The sequence below is a fragment of the Clarias gariepinus genome, chromosome 8 (assembly GCF_024256425.1).
Source record: "Clarias gariepinus isolate MV-2021 ecotype Netherlands chromosome 8, CGAR_prim_01v2, whole genome shotgun sequence".
NCBI lineage: Eukaryota > Metazoa > Chordata > Actinopteri > Siluriformes > Clariidae > Clarias > Clarias gariepinus.
In genome coordinates, this window is record NC_071107.1 from 10,407,059 (window position 1) to 10,430,472 (window position 23,414).

General features: G+C 39.3%; 2 protein-coding genes across 2 annotated transcripts in view; one reads left to right on the forward strand and one right to left on the reverse strand.

The window, feature by feature from the left end:
• The first annotated feature begins 1,589 nt into the window (after positions 1-1,589).
• Positions 1,590-18,636, forward strand: mmrn2a (multimerin 2a). Its single transcript, XM_053501481.1, has 8 exons — positions 1,590-2,085; positions 6,842-6,964; positions 7,051-7,157; positions 7,277-7,354; positions 7,959-8,129; positions 12,244-12,683; positions 13,452-14,937; positions 17,493-18,636. Exons 1-8 carry the CDS (start codon positions 1,739-1,741, stop codon positions 17,894-17,896), a joined length of 3,156 nt encoding a protein of 1,051 aa, XP_053357456.1. The 5' UTR covers positions 1,590-1,738; the 3' UTR covers positions 17,897-18,636.
• A 17-nt stretch (positions 18,637-18,653) lies between these two features.
• Positions 18,654-23,414, reverse strand: part of bmpr1aa (bone morphogenetic protein receptor, type IAa) — a 36,187-nt gene continuing 31,426 nt past the window's right edge. Inside the window, exons 7-13 of the mRNA XM_053501483.1 lie at positions 22,686-22,779; positions 21,862-22,000; positions 21,566-21,758; positions 20,666-20,963; positions 20,377-20,552; positions 20,078-20,208; positions 18,654-19,929 (exon numbers count right to left, since the gene is read on the reverse strand). Coding sequence (XP_053357458.1) covers positions 19,804-19,929; positions 20,078-20,208; positions 20,377-20,552; positions 20,666-20,963; positions 21,566-21,758; positions 21,862-22,000; positions 22,686-22,779 — 1,157 coding nt within the window. The 3' untranslated portion in view covers positions 18,654-19,803. The remainder of the gene's footprint in view (positions 19,930-20,077; positions 20,209-20,376; positions 20,553-20,665; positions 20,964-21,565; positions 21,759-21,861; positions 22,001-22,685; positions 22,780-23,414) is intronic.

The following is a 23,414-nucleotide window of genomic DNA, read 5'->3' on the forward strand; positions in this document are numbered from 1 at the left end:
GTGATTTCTTACAAGGCCTTACGAACCGATTGCAAAGCACTATAGGGTGTACTCAGTGTTACTTGGTATGATCATGTCTAAAGTTAAAGTGCCCTTGGAATATAAGTGTGAAATCAGATATCATTAATGTGCTGTAACAAAGTCTTTATGAACAGTTTTTTTTTCCTCTTGTTCCCAGGCTCAGAGGTCACTTCCCTCCAGCTACGAGGAACCAGAAACAGACGCGTGTGTGAGAGTGCTGCCATCTGCTGTCCACTGTATAGACACTTGCACTCCAGATGGTTCATCCCTCTTTTGTCATTCCACTGCTCTAATCTAGTCATTCTATCATTTAACTTCAGTAGCAGCTTTATCATAGTTAGGGTTGTGCTGGACCTGGAGCTTATTAATGAGACAAGGAAACCTCCTGAATGGGACCCCAGTATATACATATAATGGTAGACCCCATACACCAGACGCACACATTGTACTTATAGGCAATTTAGCAATTGTTGGCAGAGTGGATGTTTTTTTATGAATTGGGGGAAACCAGACAAAAGAAACTCAAAACAACAAAAAGAGATCACAGGCAGTAATCTGAGTTTAGGATCAAACCGAGAAACCTAGAGCTGTGATGAGGTAATGCTCCAATCTCCTGCACCATCATGGCACCTAAACACTGGAGGGGTTTTGGGCTCTGGATTACTGATCCGAGTTTGTGAGTTTGAGTTGCTGTACTGCCAAGCGGCCACTAATGAACCCTTGAACATTCAGTATTTACAGAATAGGGTAAAGGTCCACCGCAAGCCTGGCCAGGCTAAAAGAGGTTATGGAAGGTGATGAAATGAGTACACCTGTAAGGCGTCTTAAGGTTCTATATTAAAATATGGCTAAAAAGTTAGTAGTTTATGGAGATACAGAACATTTTTTACTCTGATGTGTTTATCTTTTCTGGGAAAAAAAGAAGAAAAAAGAAGTACAGGCCACAGTCACAGGGTAAAAACGTCAAGCTTGCATGATAGAGATCTGTGAAAACAACAAAAAAACATGTTTCCATGGCAACTAGTGCATATCAAGCAAAACTCTGCTTCATCATAAAAGTAAGGAACCACCATCACTCCTCTACTCAACATAATAAGCTTCATTGTGTTCGTGTTATCTGGCGGAAATTTTAGAAGACAAAAAGACAGTAGTGCAACAAACTCCCCCCCAAAAATACTGTATTTCCACATGACCAAACATTCCTAAATGTCCAGACCTTCACTTGTCTCTCAACATCCTTTTCCTGAACGTGGCCGGCTTGAAGCACAGGACAAGTGACAAGGACAGAAATTCCAGTAACCTGCCAAGAGAAATGGTTTGTTTCCTCATTGGCAAAGCAGACCACCATGTACAAGTATGAGACAGGGGAGCAAAAACAAAGAAAAAAAAAAAAGCTGATCCCAGGCAGATCAACTCAGTCACATTGTTTCAAGCTTTGTGACCTTTCCAGGGGAGGTGGGATAATGGGAGGTTCATTTCCGTGGATTGTTGCAGGACTGTGAAACCATTAAAAGAAGGAGGAGAGAAGAGAAGAGAAGGGGGAGTTGTGCAGGAGTACACTTGGGTCCTGATAGGAGGCGGGGGGTCCTAAAAGAGATTTCTGAGATGGGGAGGTGTGTCCAAAAAGCAATCTAGCTTTAAAGTAACTATTGCTCTCACTAAGCAACAGAGGCTTGAAAGCCAGAACATGTGTGTATGTGTTTAGTGGCGTGCAGAGATGATAGTGCTGAAAGTGTTTTTGTTACTGCAGGGAGTGCTGCTGGCAGCACGTTGTGATGTTTGGCCTAAAGACCAACAACAGCTGAAAGATGGTGAGGACAAGAAATTCAAGCATGTATCACACCACCACCAAGATGGTTGGAATCATGGACATCCACATGAACATTCTGGAACAGATCATCACAGTGCTGGAGCACAAAAAGAAAGCGGTGATGTATCCGGAACTGTACGATTCCCACAGGAGCATGTTAGCCCCAGTCACATGCATCCATCAGAGGATCTACCTGGGAATGAAGAAGGTGGTTCAGCAGAACCCCACAGCAATATCACTCCAGCACGCATGGGGTAAGTGTTTAACCATGCAATCTTTATTTATTTAGATCAATGCGTCATAAATGAAGCTACAAAGTCTACATGCTACCAAAAGCAGCAACATGTTTCTTTTTGCACTGGATTCAATGGAGAACTTTAAAACAAACATCTATCATCTATCATCTAGTGATGTACATGGCTGTGTGGAGAGATTATGTGGCTGTGATGTAGGTTATAAAAGGTGGAAATGCTGCTCATAGTCTTAAAGCGAGGTCTGTAGAAATTCAAATAAAGTTATAAGAGTGAAAAAAACAAAACATGGATCTGGAACATGGAAAAACATCTTCTTAGACCGTCCATCAGGCTGCACCTCCTAGGCAAGCAGTTATCTTCTTGATCTCTTGTAATTGCAGCCAAGCTGACAGGGAAACTAAACACAAGCTGAGAGTTCGTTAAACAAAAGCGTGCAGATCTAGCAAACATCTATGATTACCTCCCACAACGTCTGGGCTGGAAGTTCTCAAATAGAGCTTTTCTGAAGATGGACCAGTTTTGCTTCAGTGGCAAAAAGTTGCATACCAAGAGTGTCAGAAGTGCATGCGTTTCCTCTTAACTAGAGATAATGAATCGCAATCCATTACATTATAACCACAAACGTAAATGTATATATATATATTGTGATTTTATGTGTGTAATAGACCAACATATAGTGGCTCATAATTGTGAAATGCAAGGGGAAAAAAATGGAAATTGAACTTTAAAAAAATATATATATATACAAATTAATATCTCAAAAGTGGCATTTGTATTCAGCAATTTTTATGCTGATACCCTTAACTCAAAGGGGGAAGGTTTAAGGCATTGGACTACAGCAACCAAGTTTCCACTGTTGGGCCCTTAAGCAAGGCCCTTAACCCTTAACTGTATAATGAGATAAAAATGTAAGTCTCTCTGGATAAAGACGTCTTCCATAATGTAAATCAAGTGGCCTTCAGAAGCCTCATTTTCCTTCCACGTCACAAAAGCTCTATAACAAGGCAAGCTTGCTCACAGTGTGCTCCTAAAGGGCCTCATCCCAAACTGCTGCAATTTGGTTCATCAATAGACAAGCTACTTAGAAGTTTTAGAAGCTTCCTCACATCCTTGTAATCAAATGCAGGCTTGAGGTAAACCATGTTGTTCATCGCCTGTGCACGAGGGAAGAAAACAAATAAGATATTCCCTGGTGTATAATGTCTGTCAGTGACTCTGCCAGCACAAAGATTAACAACTAGCCAGTCCTTTAAGTGTTGAGGCCCCATGGCAGACGGTGCAGGTGATTACAAAAGGCTCTGTTTTTGGAAGGAAGGCATTTTTGGCTGCGGTTTTGAACCTACTATGGTCTGGTTCTCAATATATCATTTTCACTAAGCTAAACTAAGCATAGTCTCAAACTTTAAAGGCTTCCCAGTGAAACACACTCAATGTGAAAGTACAGTAACTTGGAACAAAATTAACCATAGGAAAACTGAATGTTTATCATAAAAGTTGAATGTTGTTAAGGAAGAGCCTATTATGGAGCAGATGTGACCAGGGGAGGTCCAGGCCTTCAGGGACAGAGAGAAAGAAACTTTCCAAAATAATGTCAAGTATCTGCATGCATGGGTATCTCCGAGAGAGCCAGTAAAGAATTGGGAGAGTGATGCACAAAATTTCAGAGTATAATTGCAGAAAACCTGCATTGAAGAACTGGAGTTTAGTGATAAGGAACTAACTTCTTGTGCAAATACTTTTAAGATTCTTCAAATCCATCAGACTGGAAAAAGTCAATTAAGGATGTTCCACCTTTCAGGTCAACATGTGTTATACATCAATGAACTGAAAGATTTTGCTGAATCAAAAGTATGAGCTTTGGGCAAATCAAATACCAACTCTGGTCAAAGTTCACTGGCTCACTTTGGCCCCCTGAACTTTAGGAACAAGGCATTTTGTTCTGCCTTCTCTTTCCATCCTTTTGCACCCTGTTGCTATGTTCCCACTGCCCTCTTCACTCCCTCAATTGTCATGCACTGGATTCAGCTAATCTGCTTTCATTTAAAGTCAGGCCTCTGTATGTTGCCGCCAACTTTAGAGCTCAGAGTGTGAGACTTTGGAGGATTTGGACACTGTTTATTTTCTTAACCAAGTTCTGAACATATCTCAGTTGGTCATCTAGGTGTAACAGATCTTGCAGTTAAACCGACATTGGATCATTGTTTGCTGCAACAATTTAGGGTTTAACAAAATAAAACAACCTGATTTTATCGTTCCAGGATGTAGATATCTATTCTAGCAGAGATCAAAACAAGGGCAAGACTGTAACACACAAATTTAGCAATAGAACTCTGCTACAAAATGTTTCTCTTCCCACGGCTTAATCAAGAGGAGAACAAACAGACAGGAGCGCATATCTGTGATTATAATATAAACAGAATAATGTCCGTCTGTATGTATAGTCATTTCTTTTGAGTGAGTAAATGAATGAGGTAGGCTCAGGAGAAGTGTTGAAAATATAGACACCATCATACTTTTCCTTCCTGTAAGGAACCAATGCACCTGGAACAGGATTATCCGACAGAAACACAATGCTTATTAAACTGTATATCCATGAGGTCATCAGCAGGCAGCAGGAAGTGACTCACATGAACATAAAGCAGCACCATCAGGATGCTGATCATATATAGAACAGACACAAACTCAAGAAATACATGTAATAAGGAATGTAAGAGAAGCCAGCAGCTTCCTCAATACTACAATTTTATGCTTCTACAATTTTTAGCTCAGTGGTTAAGGCATTGGACTACGGTTCGGAAGATCCCAGGATCAAATCCCACAACCACCAAGTTGCCACTGTTGGGCCCTTGAGCAAGGCCCTTAACCCTCAACTGCTCAGATGTGTAATGAGATAAAAATGTAAGTCGCTCTGGATAAGAGCGTCTGCCAAATGGCTAAATGTAAATGGAGAGTGGATGGGAACAGAAGTTAAAAAAAGACCATGAGCCAAAATATACTTGCTTAGTGTTCCATGTGGGATCCACTGCTACTTGTAGTAACTTCTGACTTGACTGGGACCATACAGTCTTCAGCCGGTCCTCATTTCTTTATATTTTGCTTATATTTGAGCCAAGCTTAATATTTTAATGGAGTTTTTTGCGGAATAGTTTTCTAGGCTTCCCAAAGGACTTTTTCTGCCTCTCATTTTCTGGGAAGTCTTAGTTTCTCACATTCAGTCCAGTCTCTGTACCCAAGTTAATTGACAAATGAAGGGTGGTTCAAGCCTTTTGCGCAAAAAGCAAGGTCCATAAAAAACCATGGATGAGCGAGTTTGCTGTGGTAGAACTTGACTGGCCTGCACAGAGTTCTGAGCTCAACCCAATAGAACACCTTGGGGAAGAATTAGAGCGGAGACTCTGAGACAGGCCTTCTCGTCCAACATCAGTGTCTGACCTCACAAATGCGCTTCTGGAAGAATGGTTAAAAATTCCCATAAACACACTCGTAACCGTGTAAAAAGCTTTCCCGGAAGAGTTGAAGCTGTGATCGTTGGAAAGAATGGGCCATGATCAGATTAAACCCTAGGGATTAAGATTTGGATGCTACTCAAGTTCACATGCATGTGTAGGCTTGCAAGCGAATACTTTTGGCAATAAGGTGTATTTCAAAAACAACATAGAATTCCTATTAACATTCAGAATAAGAAATTTTACAATATTTGGGCAGAAACAGCTGAACTTTACATTTTGAAAAGTGACCATTCATGGGTTTTGATATGATGCGGTTATTGGTTTGTAGGTTCAAATGAAGCATATGCAACGTGACCGTTAAAATTCTGGTGAAGTTCAGAGATATGAAAATGCCTTTATATTATTAGTTGTTAATGAAAGGTTATTTAAATCAAGTAATTAGTGATGAATCAAGCACATTATTACTAGTGAGATGAACTCCCGACACAAATAATGGACAATTTTGGGAAAATGGACAACGTTAAGGAAAGCAATTATTGATTATGTAACATAAAATTTCAATGTGTCTTCAATGTGTCCAGTACGTGGACTTTTGTTTCACTGGATTTCAAATGGGTCAAATTAATTAGCAGGAATTAGTCAAAGATCAGAAATTGCACACAAAGTGTTAAACATAGCTGTTAGACTTGTAACATAAAAAATTGCCACACCATTTGAGTGTGAACTGAACTGTACCGTTTAAAACAATAGCCCACAGCGGAAGAGTGGATTTGGCTGATGATGACAGAATGTATATTGGCTTACTCATGCGTTCTAAGAAGGGAGAACAAGTAAAAATAACAAACTGTTATCTCAAACTTATCTCACATTACTCCCACTGAAAATAACTCAATAAAAGTGGAAGTACAGATAGCACTTAGGCTCTCACATCTGTGACATGGCACAGAGCCCTAGCTTAGCTGCCGGGGTTGACAGTATGAAAGACTGTATCCTTCATCTTATCTAACATTAATTAACTAAATGACAGCCAGATGTTATGATGAATGCTGTTATCCTACTTGGTGTCAGCTCAAGATAACTCCCTGATAACCTACATTGTGTTAAGCGAAAACCCCTCAGCATCAGCATTATAATTTCACTTTAAAAGTTTTTATATGACCCTCTTATTGAGGTCACTTTACCAGATTAGTTTATATCTTCAGAACTGATCTTATTCCAGGCATTAAACATCTCTACCACACCAGACATACTTAACATCTAGATGCTTTCTTATTAATGAATCAAATTTTACTGCTGTTCTCTTACAGAAACTGGTGTGCATTTGTACATAAGCGAGTAGTCACCATGTCAGTGGCCTGCGGTACTGAGAAATACATCATCAAGTCCCAAAGTCCATGCCCTAATGGAACACCAGATTGCTATCTAGTCATGTGAGTAAAAGTAAAACTTTTTTGTTGTGGTAATCCCAAATGGTGCTGGTACAAAAGACATTATTATAGACGTTTTTGCTATGCAGGTACAAGGTGTCCACTAGGCCGGTGTACAGAGAGCAGCAAAAGATCCTTACATCGCTCTCGTGGAGGTGTTGCCCTGGTCATGGTGGAAGCAGCTGCGACGATATAGGTACTAGATGTTTTGGCCTTTTTAGAACAGCCTTCAGTTGGTCCAATGGAAAGGTGTCATGTGTACGTAAAACCGAGACGGAAAACCAATTCACCTTTTGCCACTCTTCTGTCCTCCAGTGGAAAATGGCCCTGAATCTGAAGCCTCTAACACGGACATAGGGCTTCATCCAGAAGGTCCAGTGATCAACCATACAGGTATTTGTCCTGCCTTTACTGCATGGTTAACCTGCTTCAAGCAAGCGTCCTGATAGAGAGTCCTGCTTACTTTATTAGCCATACCAGTTGTAGCAAAACAAACTCAGGAAACAATGAAGCATGAGTCAAATCGGTAGTTGACTGTGGGAAGGTCATCACCCGTATAGGAAAAAGGAAAGGGTGTGTGAACAAGAAGTTCTGCCAGTACTTATAGCAAGTCCACTGAGTGGGGTGTGTGACTAGCCTGTACTTGTCCTATTAAAGCACACACTAAGTAGGAAACAAAAAGTGAAATAATAGTACATAGTAGGGCAATGAAAATATCACAGATCTAAAATAGATGTAAGATTTTGTCTGGTTTAACATACAAAAAGTCTTCCTATCATAATCATGGAACATACCCAGATACTACTCAGGATCTCCACAGAACGCTTTGTTTAGAAAAGATCAAGACAAGCCAAAAATGTAACAGAATTTACGCAAATAAGACACAAAGTCCTGAGCTGATAAAGGTCCATTTTTGAGCAGATGATTTCAAAGCAAAGTAGAAAAAAGAGCACTGTGAACTGAAAAAACTGCTAAATACTGCCTATATTAACTTCAGGACCTGAAAAGTTAACCCACAACCAAAACCAGGAGCAGAATCACCATCACGAATCCAGGCGCTTGCTATCTGAGAATCTGCAGCCTGAGGTCAACCAAACAGAGGGTACAAACAGCAATGGCTTCACTCCAAGCTCATACACAGGCCATGAGCCTCACCATGAGAAAGACGGTAAGTGCTGTATTAAAATCTTTACTCTGTATGGAATTATTATTTCACGTAGACACATCAAAAGTTTGCCAGGATTCTCTAGAAGGCTAAGAGCTATAGGGGGTAAAACTGAAGGTGAAGATTCAGCTATTTATCAATGTTAGTTGTACATACAACAAAATTACTTCTTTTGCATTCACCACTTAGGAAGCTACTGTAGGGTCAGAGGGCAGGGTCAGTCAGGATGTAGCACCACCGGAGCAGATAGGGGTAAGGGCTTCGCTTGCCAGTTGAGGATTTGAACTCCTGACCTTCCAATCAGTAACCCAGAACCATAACCATTTGAGTCACCACTGACCTACCTAAGATATGATTTAAGTCCAGAAACGACCAGCTGCTGTTTTTTTTTACTTCATTATACCCAAGAACCTGGCTGCTTATTGCCAAGAAGAAAGTACACACGTTCAATTCCATGACCAGAATGCATGAACATATGGCAAAAAAATGTGTCCATACATGTTCAAATAAGTTCACCTGGCCATCAAGCCCACCTAACCCTAACCCTTGGTAGGTATTAACATGAAGGTGATCCCTCATTTGCTGATTTAATAGTCGCTACTCTTCTGGAAAGGTTTCTCTTTAGCTTTTAGGACATGGCTATGGAGATTTGTTCATTCAGGCACAGCAGTATAAGTGAGGCCAAGCACTGATGTCAAGTGTAAAGGCCTGGTGGGAAGCCATCGTTCCAGTGTGTTCAGTGACCTCTGTGGAGGTCACTCAGATTCTTCCACTGCAGCCTTGACAAACCATTTACCTTTTTATTGTCATAATGAAACAGGTTCAGGGACTTTATTCCCAGCAAACAAAAATTTTAAACACTGCATCATAAAGACATTTCCTGATAAATGGGAGCTTATAACTTTGAGGCAACTGTATAGAGAAGCCCCATATATGGGTATGTGGCCATATAATGCTTATCAAGTTCTAAAATGATATTCATTATGTGCTAAATATTTTTAAAAACACTACATAACCAAGGTCATCATTCTGTGTATTTAATAAAATTCACCCAATAATTAAAAGCCATATGGACAAATTTAAGTACACCAAAATACAACTAATTCAGTGGCTTATAAAAACACGCCTGGCTATAATTACCTGCAGTTAGGTGGAATGTTTACCAACTGTTTCTTTTGTTATTGCTGTATATCATTGATCTTTGTGAAAAGTGCTTCATGACCCAGCCAGGCTTCAGCTGTCAAACAGATGGTCCAGTGTTATAAGGTGCTTATGGTAATGCTGTTTGGTTTTTGTGCATTATCTTGATTTACCCCTCATATGTTAAGCATATTGTTATGAAAATAAACTTTTTTTTTTTTTAAATCTGTAGTACGCTGTGGTAGCATGTTATTTTCTCAGGGGGAAAAAAAAGTAGCTTTCTTCTGGCTCCTCGACCATAAAAGCTGAAATTAGTTTTTTTCAAAGGGAAAATCAAGCCTACAGCATTCTATATTCTTTGTGATTAAAGTGGGGATGCTCAATACTGGAAAGACTTCCTGACAATTCTTCTCATTGAAGAATGTTTTAAAATGCTTGGACAACCATCAAACAGCCGTGCACAGATTCTCTAAGATCGAGATCTTTTTTTTTTTTGGTCTTTAAAAAAAAAAAAAAAAAAAAAAAAAAAACTTAAATAGATAAAAACAGATTCAAAGGATTTGGCTTTTATATGGGTGCTTTTATGAGGACCCTTTCATTCATTCATTCATTCATTCATTCATCTATCCATCTTTACTAACCCCCTTCATCCTGAGCAGCGGCACAATGGATCTGGAGTCCATCCCAGGAACACTGGGCATGAGGGAGTATATATCCATACCCTGGATGGGACACAATTCCATTACAGAGCACCTTGCACATACATTTATACCTCGCATACTCATTTATAACTATGTTATAACCAACTTAGCATAGACGATTCATCTGTTTGCATGTTTTGTAAAGCAGGAGCAAACGAGAGAACTCGGACATAAGGACAACGTGAAAATGTCAACAACTCCAGCAATTCCTGAATATCTGATAATCCTTAATGTCTCCGCCTGAATAGTTCTATGTAGAATCCTTGGAGAGATGATACGGGCCTCAGTCCTTTTACGCTGCTTAATTATATACCAGGCTTGTTTTTTTTTATTTAGCACATTGATGTGAACACAGATTAAAAGACAACAGAAATGAATCCAAACTTATGACGTCCATGACTAGATCTTGAACAATGCAGATGATCTCAGCTTGTCTGTACAAGTATGAGCTACATACAAACAGTAAACTGGTATAGTTTTAATGGTATGAACATTGTCCCGCTGTATACACGATCAGAGCGTGTCTTGTCTACAGCCTGTCTCCTGCATATCCTTACAGGCAGACAGCACAGGATTCCTGCAGCAGTAAGAACAAACTCTGCAGCCGTGTGTTGCGACTCCTCCAGCTTAATGTCTCCCTCTCATTGCAGCTTCCTGCCCAGGATATCCGCTCTTTCTCTGGGAAAAAAAATTCCCCTCAATATTTTGTACATAGAGGGTGATGTAATCGGATGGAATTGATATGCAGGTTGCAATATAGAATAAAAACATTCCATCATCAAATATATCGGTCGAGGTGAGAACATTTCAAAAGCAGCTGGTTTATCTTAACCAGGTCAGGCTAGTAACATGTGGGAGAGACTAATATTACAATATGAGAATAATGGTAATAAGTGTGTAGGGGAGCCTTATGAACAAAAGTTTGTCATATAGCAAATCAAAAAGAATATTTTGATAGTAATTATGCAAATCATGCCTGTTCAAAATTACAAAAGTGACTTATTTGGCCAAGATGAAAAGAGCTTGAAAAACAAATCCTAGTAAGATGCAATAAATTCGCCCATGGTGTCTATCAGTAAAACTCCACCTTGGCCTTTTTTTTAATCTGACTGAATGACTCTGATGATATACGAGATGCAGTTATACTACCAGTAAAAAATCTGACGCACCTTTAATTCCATGGTCTTTCCTAATTTTTATTTCTTTGTACCTTGTAAAAGAAATCTGAAGGCATCCAAAATATGCAGTAATCACCTTTGAACAGTTGATATTGAGATGCGTTAGCTACGTAAGCCCTTCATAACGCCTTTATTCTGAGGTGCTGGTTGTTTATTGGTGCTTTCTGAGGTGGCTAACTCTACATGAACTTCTCCTTTGCAACAGAGTTAAGTTTTGGTATTGACTTTCTGAGAAGGTCTTCATGAAAGCACAAGTGCACTTGACAATACTGTTCTTGCAAGAACTATTCCAGAACAGCTGATCTTTGTCTCATAAAATAAAAACTGACTACTGTTGTTACTTAATTCCACAATGCCATATGCGTCGTTTTATAGTTTTGAAATCTCCAGTATTTATAGAATGCATAAAATAAATCACTAAACTAAAACCATTGAAAAATTATGCATATTGTAGACCTTATCGCAACTATTGGTGAATATTCAGACCAACACTTCTATAATGATTGTGGTACAGTGGTCAGACTATGAAAGTTATGTTCCAGTCTCCAGTGCAAACAGGGGTTTTCCGGAGCTGTAAATTATTTGAATTAGAAAATAATGTCTGACATTTTAACGTCTAAAAGGAAACACCACTGACTGGGAAAATAAGTCTGTCAAGATTTGAGAATGACACAACACTGTAAAATATTAGTCAGGACTAGCATGTCCCACTCCCAGGAGGCCAGAGCACTATGGTTTGTATAACTGGATAGGAAAACACTCATGCCCATAAAATTCAGCTTCTCACCTTACCACAGAGGTCCAAGGTTGTGGGGACGACCCCTGGAGGGCAGAGAGAGTTATACATTTTTCTTGCATAAAATACTATAAAGTTATAATAACTATTTTTTCAGTCAGCTAAATTGGCGTTTAAAATCAGCTTTATTTGCGGGAATTAAAATAGAATTATTCGAAAACTTTAGCTTATCTAAGACTTGATTGGAAGTCAACAGTGTATTTTGTTGTTGTTTTAAGCAGACAGACCTGGAGACAGTCAGCTACTGATGGGTATATGCTTTATAGAAGTTGTTGAGTTAATTCTTAATGTTTTTTTTCCAGCCCCCTCAGCACCCCCCGGTGTGGATAATGGACATCGAGGTGCACCTCCACCAGAGACACATTATACAAATCCTGGGCTTGTACCCATCCATTACCTAAAGGATGTTATGATGTCTCATCTACAGCCCATATTTGACAGCTTTAACCTGACACTAGCACGCCTGTCTGAGGAGGTAAAGGACTTACAGAAGGATATGACCGAGATGCAAGTCCTTCTAATGGTACAGGGAGAGTCCAACCCGATGGGAGGTAAAATAAGCCAGGCGTCGGATCATGAGGCAATGGCTGATTCCCTTCAAAAACTAAGTGAGCAACTTGGCCTCCAGCGTGACGAGATGGAAGAGAAGCTCCATGCACAACAGGCCATGCTCACCTATAACTTAACCAATCTGAAGATTGACATGGATGTGCAAAATAAGCGCAACCAGAAGATGCTACAGGTCAGAACACAAATGTATCCATGTATAAATAGATACATTTATACATATACTTTATCTAAAAAGCTAATTGTGTGGAAGCAAACAATGCATAACATCACACAAATACAGGTTAGGAGCTTCAGTTTATGTTCACATCGAACATGTGAAAAAACTTTGCAGAAAAAACATTTTGCAACTTTGTTGTGCTGGAAAGCATCTCAGGACACAGAACATTAAACCCTGAGGTGGATGAGTAACAACAGCAGAAGGCGACATCGGTGCCATTCTGTGTAATCTCTAAACTCTGTTGTGCGAGTAAAATTTCCAGGGAATGGGCAGTTTATAAAACTTTTAAACAAGCCCTTCTGATATCAACATCCCTGCTACGATCAAAGTCACAGAGACAACCGGTTTTCTTTATTCTAATGATTGTTGTGAACATTAACTAACGCTCCTGCCCTGTATTTGCACAATGTCTTCAATTGCACTGTTGCCACATGAGTGGAGAACTCCATAAATGTTCAGTTACTCTAAATAAATTGGGTGGATAAAGTGTATATGTATATATATCTTAGACTTGTTTATTACAGGAATGAAAATTCAGCATTCCTAGAGAAGGCTTTTCCATGAATGCTTCATATTGTAGAATTTGCTTATGTAAACGGTACAATATCTATATGATGGTTATCATTTTTGCTGGCAAGAAATCCAACGTGGACATTCTTCCACGATGTGCTGCTTGTTTCTTTAACTATATTAAAACTAATAGAATTGCTTGTTGTATCATAGATGAGTCTCCATTCCATAAACTCTTCACTTTTGGAAACACGAGAGAAACAAGGACAGCTGGAGGAGATCGTTTCAACACTTGTAAGTCAGATACCAAGTCGTGGCAGACAGCCTCAGGAGGACGCAGCCGTCTGGGAAGCCATTACTCGTCTGGACAATAAGGTTGTCAATAACACTATACATCTCAGTGTCATCAAGGAAGACAAAGTCCAAGTGTCAGAAAAAATTAAGAATTTACAGAAGCACTACAAGACCTTAGAGGAGCGTGTAACTCAAGAATATCAGAGGAATAAAGAGAGATACATTGAGGCTTTCCTAGAAGTGGATGCAGCAAAGGAGTCGGTTGGGAAATATGTTGATGACCTGTCTAAAAATGTGACCACTCTCCAAGTCACAGTACATGAACTGGAGGTAGATGTTGACTATTTGTACACACACTTCTATAACATAAGCTCTGGAAGCAGAGCCTGTGACTGTACCGGCTTCAGCATATCAGTGGCACAGTTGAAACAGGAAATAAATAACCTAACAGCGTTTGCAAATGAAAACAGGATAGCTATAGACAATGCTGCAGAAGAGCAGGTAAACATTTGGGAAAATGGCGCCTCGGGCTCACAAGTGGAAGAAATTAAATTAAGCTTACACACTGTGCAGGACATGCTGGCGCTTGAGCAGGAGAAGCGCAAGACACTTCAGCAAACCTTACAAACAGGTGAGAAAAATATTTTAGGCATTAAGTACGTTATTGAAGAGCTACAGAAACATGACGCCGAGAAAGCTGTTAAGATAAATTATCTCTCCAACTCTTTTGACTCTCTGAAGAAAGACGCCCAACGTCATAGTGACGTATTGGAATTCCTACTTGATGAGGAGGTTTTAGTGTTTATTGAGCGGTCCGAACAAGACAAGAGAGCCTACTCCATCCTGGCGCTGAAGAAGGTGATCAGCGACCTGCAGGAGCAGATTAACGCACACAGCCGAAGTCTAGCCTCCATGCTTAACTCGGAGGATCCCACAGGACACGAACCATTACAGATGGCAGACTGGATCACACAGGATCTCAAAAGGATCCAAAATCCAGAGAAATTTCGGCATTTCTCAGAAGAGCCTGCAGTTTTCACAGACAGCGACTTCATTGCTTTGGAAAAAACAGTAGAAGAACTTCAAGAACATGTCGTCAAACTCGGAGAGCAGAAATGCCTGTCTTGCTGCAATTGTTCGAAAGGTGCTCATTGCAAAAATGTAGAGGGCAAACTGCAGGCGGAGTTGACAAGTGTGCGCAAGAGCCTTGACGATCACCTCAAGATTTTCAGCAGCATTTTCAGCAACACTGAAGGTCTAACGGATTCTGAAGCAACAGTCGATTTAAATAAATTGTCTGCGATAATGAAGAGAAAAGAAGCCAAACATCAAAGAAAGAGGCAACAGAAATCAGAAACAAGAGATGCACAGCGCAGCAAGAGGTATACATCGCTCAAAACGACGGGTAAGAATTTTTTAATTACAGACTTTTATGTGCAAAAAATGTTACTGTCAAGCACTGTTGCCTTCAACCTCCAGGGCCCGGGTTTGATTCCGGGCCAGGCTCGATTGTGCATGTTCTTTCCGTGCTTGGTGGGTTTTCTCCAGGTACTCTGGATTCCTCCCACAGTCCAAAGACATGCAGATAAGGCTAATTGGTGTTCCCAAATTGCCCGTAGTGTGTGAATCAGTGTGTGTATGTGTGTGTGCCTTGTGATGGATCGGCAGCCTGTCCAGGTTGTACGCCACCTCATGCCCCAAGTCTCCTGGGATAGGCTCCAGGCCCCTGCGACCCTGAATACAAAATATAGCGGTATAGACAGTGAGTGAGTAAGTGAATGATTTTTTATATAAACTGCACAGAATGTTTATCAATCCATCATCTCCAATAAAGGCGATTTAGAAAGTTGGTTTAGGCATCTAAATGGTGATTACTGAGCATGAAAGGTCACTTTAGTCGTGTAGTTATTTCCTCTACTGTAACTTTGTGGAAGTGTTCCAAGCTAAACATGAATAAGGCAATAAAAGCATGATAATAACCAAGTGTGGAAATACTGTGGTTGTGAGGGCGGCACAGTGGTGAAGTGGCTAGCACTGTCGCATTGCACCTCCAGGGTCTGGGTTCGGTTCCCGGCCAGGTTTGATTCCCGTTTCTGTGTGCATGGAGTTTGCATGTTCTCCCCGTGCTTGGTGGGTTTTCTCCGAGTACTCCGGTTTTCTCCCACACTCCAAAGCTTTGTAGGTGAGGTTAATTGCTGTTCCCAAATTGCCCGTAGTGTGTGTGCCCTGCGATGGATTGCCAACCTGTCCAAGGTGTACTTTGCCTCGTGCCCCAAGTCTCCTGGGATAGGCTCCAGGCCCCCCACGACAGGACGTGGTATAAGTGATATAGACGATGAGGGAGTAAGAAATAGTTTTGAGTGGCAGGTTCTAAAGAACCGTCTCAAAGTTCCTGAGAAGTGGTCTGAGGCAAGTTTTTAGTTTTACAGCTTTCTTATATACTCTGTAGCAACATCTCCCTCTAGTGAGCAGCCACCTCAACTGCAATTTATTAGATGTGTTTAGAAATCTGGTTATTCTTCTTCATGCACATTATAATTTCATATCTGACAAACAAACCTCACCTGAATGTCTTCCTGCGAAACCTACTGTAGCTGAATTTTTACTAACACTCTGCTATACATATATTATGAAAAAGTCTTGAGCCATTCTTCATTTATAATAAAATGAAATAAAAGAAATGGGAACAAATGTTTTACTGTGACAGGCTACAGAGTACGTGAAGATACCGTTTAAAAACTGGTTGTTTATATAACAACCTCTGCAGCAACCTCATTTCCCCCCTCATCGGTTCCAACCACTCCGCATTGAGCACTACGTACTACCAGTATACTAATCACCTGCCTGATCAGGTCATCCTCTGCACCTGTTTCTCACTGGTTCATGCTCAAGTTAATTGGATTGTTTTATGCTTGAATGATTCATAAGTTACTGTGTGGCCTAAAGGACCAAAAAACATTCTGAATTAATCTGAAGTTGGTCAGGTACAGGACCTGGACTGAGAATAAGAGCCATATAAGAGTCTTTCAGGAAGCCTAAGGAACAACTACTTAAGATCCCATTAAGAAATACTTAAATAGCTTCCTTTAGAGCAAGGGGTTGCTAACTACAAAAGCTTATGAGAACTGAAAACTTTAACACACATCTTATTAGATCTTACTCAAACATTTCCCCAGAGTTGAAGAGATTGTGTTTTGAATTTTGAGGTGTAAATGACATACCATCTGAGTCATATGTGACAAACTGACTTGCACTTAACCGTTACCGTGGCTCAGTGTACTTTTGTTATGACACATAAAAGCGATTTAATTCCCCTCATTATATTTCTAAGAAATGTGCTAGGTTAGAAGGTTTTATTAAAATGTTCTTCTCAACGTCCAAATAACATGCAAAATACGCATCAGTCGGTCAGGGTGGTTACACAACATTCTCACCAATTTTGCTTTTTTTTAATTTTTTTATTAGGGATTATAATGAACAACAATCATTAAAAAAAAAAAAAAAAAAAAAAAAAAAAAAGGCAATACCAAAAGCTTTCATAAACATCAAAATAAATGAATGGGTTTCGTTATTCTCCCTAATACTGCAGTTACTGAGTCACAAAGTCATGTCGGTCTACTGCAAGCCTAAGGAGTGTCATAACCTTCAATCATGTGTTACACAACTTAGCCTTTGAATGTGATAAAAGAAGCATTTGTACAAGCTAAGATGTTAAGAGATTCATATCAGGGTGGAAGAGATTATATCAGTTTACTTGTTGATGATAATGTGTAAAGCTTTTAGAAATAGAAAATATCACAAAGCACCTTTATAGCAATGCATGTGTAATTCTACAGTATATCCCTAATGAGCAAGCCAGAGGGGACACTGAGACGTGTCAAATGTGCTCAATACTGTTTATTAACATTTAAGCCTGAACATTTAGATCCAAATCACATTGTGTTCCGTTTTCTCTTTTAGTGTACAGTCAGCTTTCTGAGAACCCGTTCATGTTTGTGGCCAACAACAGAGATGGCGTGAACACACCTGGTACAGTCGTGTTTGAAACTACATCCCTAAACCATGGCCAAATGTACTCACCTGAAACGGGCACATTCCGTGCACCCGTCGCGGGGGTTTACCTGTTTGTGGTTACACTGGACTTTGGGCCTGGGCCATCTTTAGCCCAGTTAAAGAGAGGAGAGGAAGTGGCAGCGTCGCTGCACCAAAGCATGAGGAAGTCATGGGGTCCTGCTACTCGAGTCTGCCTCCTACAGCTGCAACAGGGTGAAGAGATCCAGCTAGAACTAGTGCAGGGAACACTGGAGCATGGGAAGCCACAGGAGAACACTTTTGCTGGACTGCTGCTCCTACAGCACACATAAGCACACATTCACATCTGCAAAAAAAAAAAAAAAAAAGCACTGGGATGAACAAATGAACTTGCATTTCTTTATTATTTTTACAAGAAGCGTCTTGGGCATACTAGTTGGCATAAAAGATGGTGGAGGTCTTATAAGTATCTTTACTGTTTCAGACTTCTTCCCAGGTTGAGACTGTAAATATGTGTGTTTATGGATTTTTCTATGTATGATTGCTACTATTAGAGTTAAGCTGGCCAAAATACTTGTTAAGCTTTCACAAAATACAGTGGAAAAAACACTTACCAAGTATCTACATTTCTGCTGCACCTTAAAAAAACACCACTGCCAAAGTTAGATTTTTAATCTCATTAATGTCAAGTCATTAATGCCTTGTGCTCACACACTTGTCTGAGACCAATCTGCAATGAACCACACAAACACTCATTCATAGAGTAAATATTTACTTAAAATGCATACAATGGACACGTTATCATATGTATGATTTTTGCATTTTCTTGGCAAACTCATAAGGCACCCATTCAATCTGAAGTTATGTTAAAAAGGTGTGTAATAATTACATACCAACAGTTACCTTTTATTAGTACAAAGCAGGGCAGGGCAAAGCAACACTTAAATATCTACACCACATTAGAGATGCTAGTTTTGCTTCTGGAGTAAAAAGAAGTCTTGAATCACAGCTCTAAATCCTTAAACAAGAAATGAATAACAAACACTAGTTCCCAATTACCGTAAATAAATAATAATTAAAAAAAAAAAAAGAATCCTTTTCATTCATCCAAAATACTTTCTGCTGGCCAAAGAGTGCACATATTGCTTACGCAGCAATTTTTCTGTTATTTTATTTTATATTGTATGTTGAGTTACACCATCATCTTTACGTATTTATATTTTTCCAACAAATGTATTTTTGAAAAGCATTTTTATGACCTTTTTTAAACTTTTTCATTTATATTTCACTTTAATTTTACCTATTAGAACATTGGGAAAAGTTGGCAAACTTTGATAAGGCATAGTATTAATCTGGCACTAAAATCTGCACTGTTGATCTACACTTCCTGTGTATAAAGAACCATGTCATGGTGATTCATTACTTTTTTTTCAGTGGCATGGAAAAGCAATAAAGGTAAAGTAAGGCTGGTGTGTTCGTGTGTTTCTGTTTGCATGGTCTATAAATGTAAATTTTTCTGAAAGTCAGTCCATACCGGGACACCAATTCTAAAACAACATCTATTTAAGTAAGGGTTAATAAAAATGTAATAAAAATATTCCCTTAAAATAATGAGAAATACAGGATTTAGAATTGTAGTGGAGGAATAGATCATAATACATTTCTAATAGCAACCAGTGTGAACTATCTGAACACTAATTTCTAACTACATTAAAGTGTTAACTAAACTCAACATACGTACACAGGGAAGTCTAATACGACAGTATTAAAGGTTGAAGTGTCTGGCGTTATGAACCACTATTAGTGGAACGTTTCTTACTTTTTTAGCTTGCGCAGTCTAACATTACAATTTTATTTACAAGTCCATTTATAACTGCGCTTGGCAAAGACTCATAAAAGTTCTTCCATATGGCAGGAATTTAAGTTTATCCCAAACAAAAAAAGAGAAATGCATACACAGTTGACACAAACACATAAAATGGTGTGTAAGGCAGAAGGGTCAGTTGTCCATCCCAAGACTTTAACAGCTGCAGTCTGAATCTGTTCAAAGCCTGTGATCATACAGCTTTCACAGAAAGCAAAACAAATACAAACAAACAAAAACTGGCTCCACGTGCTCCCCACAGGTCAAGCAGGGAAGGAGCAAAGACGGCACTGACATCGAGTTCCATCTCTCACAGGCCGTGTTAAACAGGACGGAGTCTGATCTTGTTGGCAACAAACCCAGTTTAGAGATGGCTCAGATTTTGATGTCCTGGAGTTCCACCATTTTGGCTAATGTTTTCTTGACTCGTAGAACAGTGAGGCGAGATTGTGGATTGTGGGCCCAGCACTCTGACATCAGCCTCAACATCGCCCTCAAACACTGAACACAGAGACAGCACTCAAATCTCAGGTAATAAACATTTTACATGTCAGTTTCAAACGTCATACATGTTTTTCAATGCAAGTAGTTACAATTATTAAATTGAAAAGACAATGATAACCAAACTTAAGCAGATTTTAACACTTACCTCATCACTGTTCCACCTGTTGGACACAGTGGGCCGCAATCCTTTAACACACACTACCTGCAACATGTCTTCGTATGAAGGGTCTGAGGGAACCATGTCGTAATAGGGCAGCTGGTAGTCCTCAACTATCCCTTAAAAAAATAGGAACAGTAGTATAATATTTTCTTGTGCTTGTTTTTTGTTTATACATTAGGGTTTGTTCTTTTAATATATACTTTAATGATAAAGCTCTAAGAGATCTAAAATCATAAAATGCAAAGAATCAAACATTTGGGGGAATGCTGTTACTGAAAAAGTACCTCCTGTGACGCAGCGCCTCGCCATCTCCCACATGACCAATCCGTAGCTGTAGATATCGGCCATGACGTAGGCATGGAAGTGGTTCTTACTAAAGCTTTCGTCGAGAACCTCTGGGGCCATGTAGCGCCGGGTTCCTGTACGGGTGCTCAGAGGGATGTCAACTTCATTACTGTCACTAAAACAAAAGGAGAAATATATTACAATAAATAAACAGATCTTTGGATGGCCATTCTTAAACCAGCATCGACACAAAACCTAATTTAGGCTAATTTTGACTCTGAAAAGAACCTGTTAAATTTGACGGCCAGCCCTAGGTCGGCGATGCAGCAGGTGCCGTTTCTCTTGACGAGGATGTTCTTGCTCTTCAGGTCTCGGTGAGCAATGGCTGGTTTGCCATGCGTGCCGTAGATCTCGGTGTGAAGATGGCACAGACCGCATGCTGTCGAGTATGCCAGTTTCAGCAAGGACTGCGTGTCGAGGGTTGTGAACTTTAGGTAGTCATACAAAGAACCGTTCTCGTGGTAGTCTGTGATGAGGTACATCTGGGAGGAGGCACCTGTACCGTTTATATCAGCTGCTATGAAGCCTGTTGGGGATGAAGGATAATGTATGATTAATTATTACATGGGTTTTGTCCAATCACAACCAGCAATACAACACTTTATGAAATAAAGTGTCACAATACAAGCATACAAAACTCAAAAACTCTTTAAAATGGATCAAAAATAAGAACTGTGGGTAAACTACATTTATCCATGCAGAACAAAAAGCATAAATTAGGATTTTTTTTTTTTTTACTTGAACCAATGAAAATTTCTGTTGAGGTGAGAGTCTGCCACCAAGCTGCATTCGTCCTCAAAACATTGTTTTTATCCATTGTAATTTATCAACCCGGGAGAAGGTTTTTGAAAAATATATATTACTTTGGAATAAATACAATTTCAGTTTCTTCAAACAACACTTATATCTACCTAAAATTATGTAATACTGGGATCGGCAGTAAAAAAAAAAAAAAAGTTTTTCCAATGCCAAGACTGCTTTTTAATTTATTTATTTTCTGTAAATGGTTTATACCCTCAAAATAAAAAATCATTGCAAAGCTTTTCTTAATATTTAATCACAGATGCCCTGACTTCTAATGCATGACAAACAAATAACAGTTTTAAATTATTAATTTGAAAAACCTACACAGAATATTTTCATGTCTCATAAGCACGGTCTGGTAGATCTCAGTCTCTCTGAACCAGCTGGCCTCTTCACGAGTGTTAAACACTTTCACTGCCACCTTCTCCCCCCTCCAGCGGGCCAACCACACCTCACCACAGCGGCCTTTCCCAACTAGACGCACTGTCTGGATCTGCTTCGCAATGGTACGCTGTACCTAAACACAGAGATCAGAAAGTGATTAGTGTAAAAGCAACAGTAATGTACAGGAACTGATCACAGTTCTATGGGCTTCAGCGAATGCATGAGAAGGTGCCCACCAGCAGGGGGAGTCCAGAGCCACTGCCTGAGCTCTGAGATTGGTGGATGAGGTCTTTGATGGATTCTCCAGGAGGAATGAAGGCTTCGGCCTGCTCCAGGTCTCTGTGGTAGTGCTGCCTCTCTGTTTGCCACTTATACCTGATATACAAAATAAAAAAATTTAATAAATAAAAACATGTTCACAACTGACCCTGATCTCACATTATCGCTGCCCTTCATCGAACCTTCCTGGAAGTAGGATACATCACATCCAAACAAAGTCTACAGACAACAAAGATCTTCTCCAAAGATGTAAAAGTAGCAGGATGTGGGTATCAGTTATCTTCAACAGTGTTAAGGTATGTGCATTTATTCATTTCCTCTCAGAGTGAATGATCCAGCAGTACACATTAAAACAAGAAAAATGTCACAAATCCATGGCAAAGACCTTAAAAGCACTTGGCAGGTGAAATGCATATTTCACTTTCAGCCTTCTGGCACCCACTAAAATTGGAAAAAGTTCAGTTATTCCATTTTACAGTCTAAAATTGTTGGACAATCCTCGGTAATAGTAACGGTCATTGCAACTGGAAATGCGCACTGTAAGATACATGTTCTCTTCTGAGTCTGTGCTTTTACATAATCAGATCAGTATTCCTTCTCAAACCTGAACTTTATAAAAGAGCACATCAAACACTCCTCCAGATTAAATCTTTTTTTTTTTTTTTACTTTTTTTTTTACTTTTTTTTTTTTTTTTTATCTTACATAGATGCTGATTTTACAGCTTATCTTTAAAATCTAAAACACTTAGTTAAACAAGCACTGGTCAGATAAAGGTCGTACCTGTAGTAACACACCACAGTGATGCAGACGAGGATACAGCAACACACAGTAACAGAGATGAGCAAGGCCAGCCAATAAGGAGCAAGGAACACCTCTGGGAAAAAACAATTACAAAAAGGTCACAATGTCCATCAATACCTAATTTCTATATTAGGTATTAATTTTAAACCGTAGTAAATGGTAGGACGTATTATGCTAATATATGTAACCAATAACCAATTATGTTTAGGAATTCATGATATATGATTTATGACTTAGGGATGCTTGCACCCATGTACACCCTAAAAACTGTCAAATCCAATTTGTATAGTTGGGCAAGAATTGCTACCTGGAGTTTGGGATGATTGGGAATAAAACATTTTATTTGAGCATATTCAAGTGTTTGGTGGTATTTCTTTTATCTGACAGGAGAATTTACCACCACATCACATAGCAGCAATTAAAAAATCTGGATGTAGATTTAAACATAACTCTCCAAGACATCATGAGAGAAAAATGTAAAATTAATTATTCTCAATCAGACTAATTAATTATTTATTTTATATTATATGGAATACCAAACAATTAAAATTAAATTAAATGGAATACTAAATAATTTTATTTAATTAAATTTGCTAGGGATCATAAAGTTTGGACTTTGAAGCAATGGGAAAAGGTTGCATGGTTTAAACCCATTCCCAGAGTACATGAGGGTAACAAGGAAAGCCCATGAAGCGATGCAACCATCCT

Bases quoted from the DNA above. Each gene is read 5' to 3' on its own strand.
- mmrn2a (XM_053501481.1), top strand. From the start codon at position 1,739: ATGATAGTGCTGAAAGTGTTTTTGTTACTGCAGGGAGTGCTGCTGGCA. The intron at 8,130-12,243 runs GTAAGTGCTGTA...TTTTTTTTCCAG, and splicing joins GCCTCACCATGAGAAAGACG to CCCCCTCAGCACCCCCCGGT. The intron at 12,684-13,451 runs GTCAGAACACAA...GTTGTATCATAG, and splicing joins GCAACCAGAAGATGCTACAG to ATGAGTCTCCATTCCATAAA.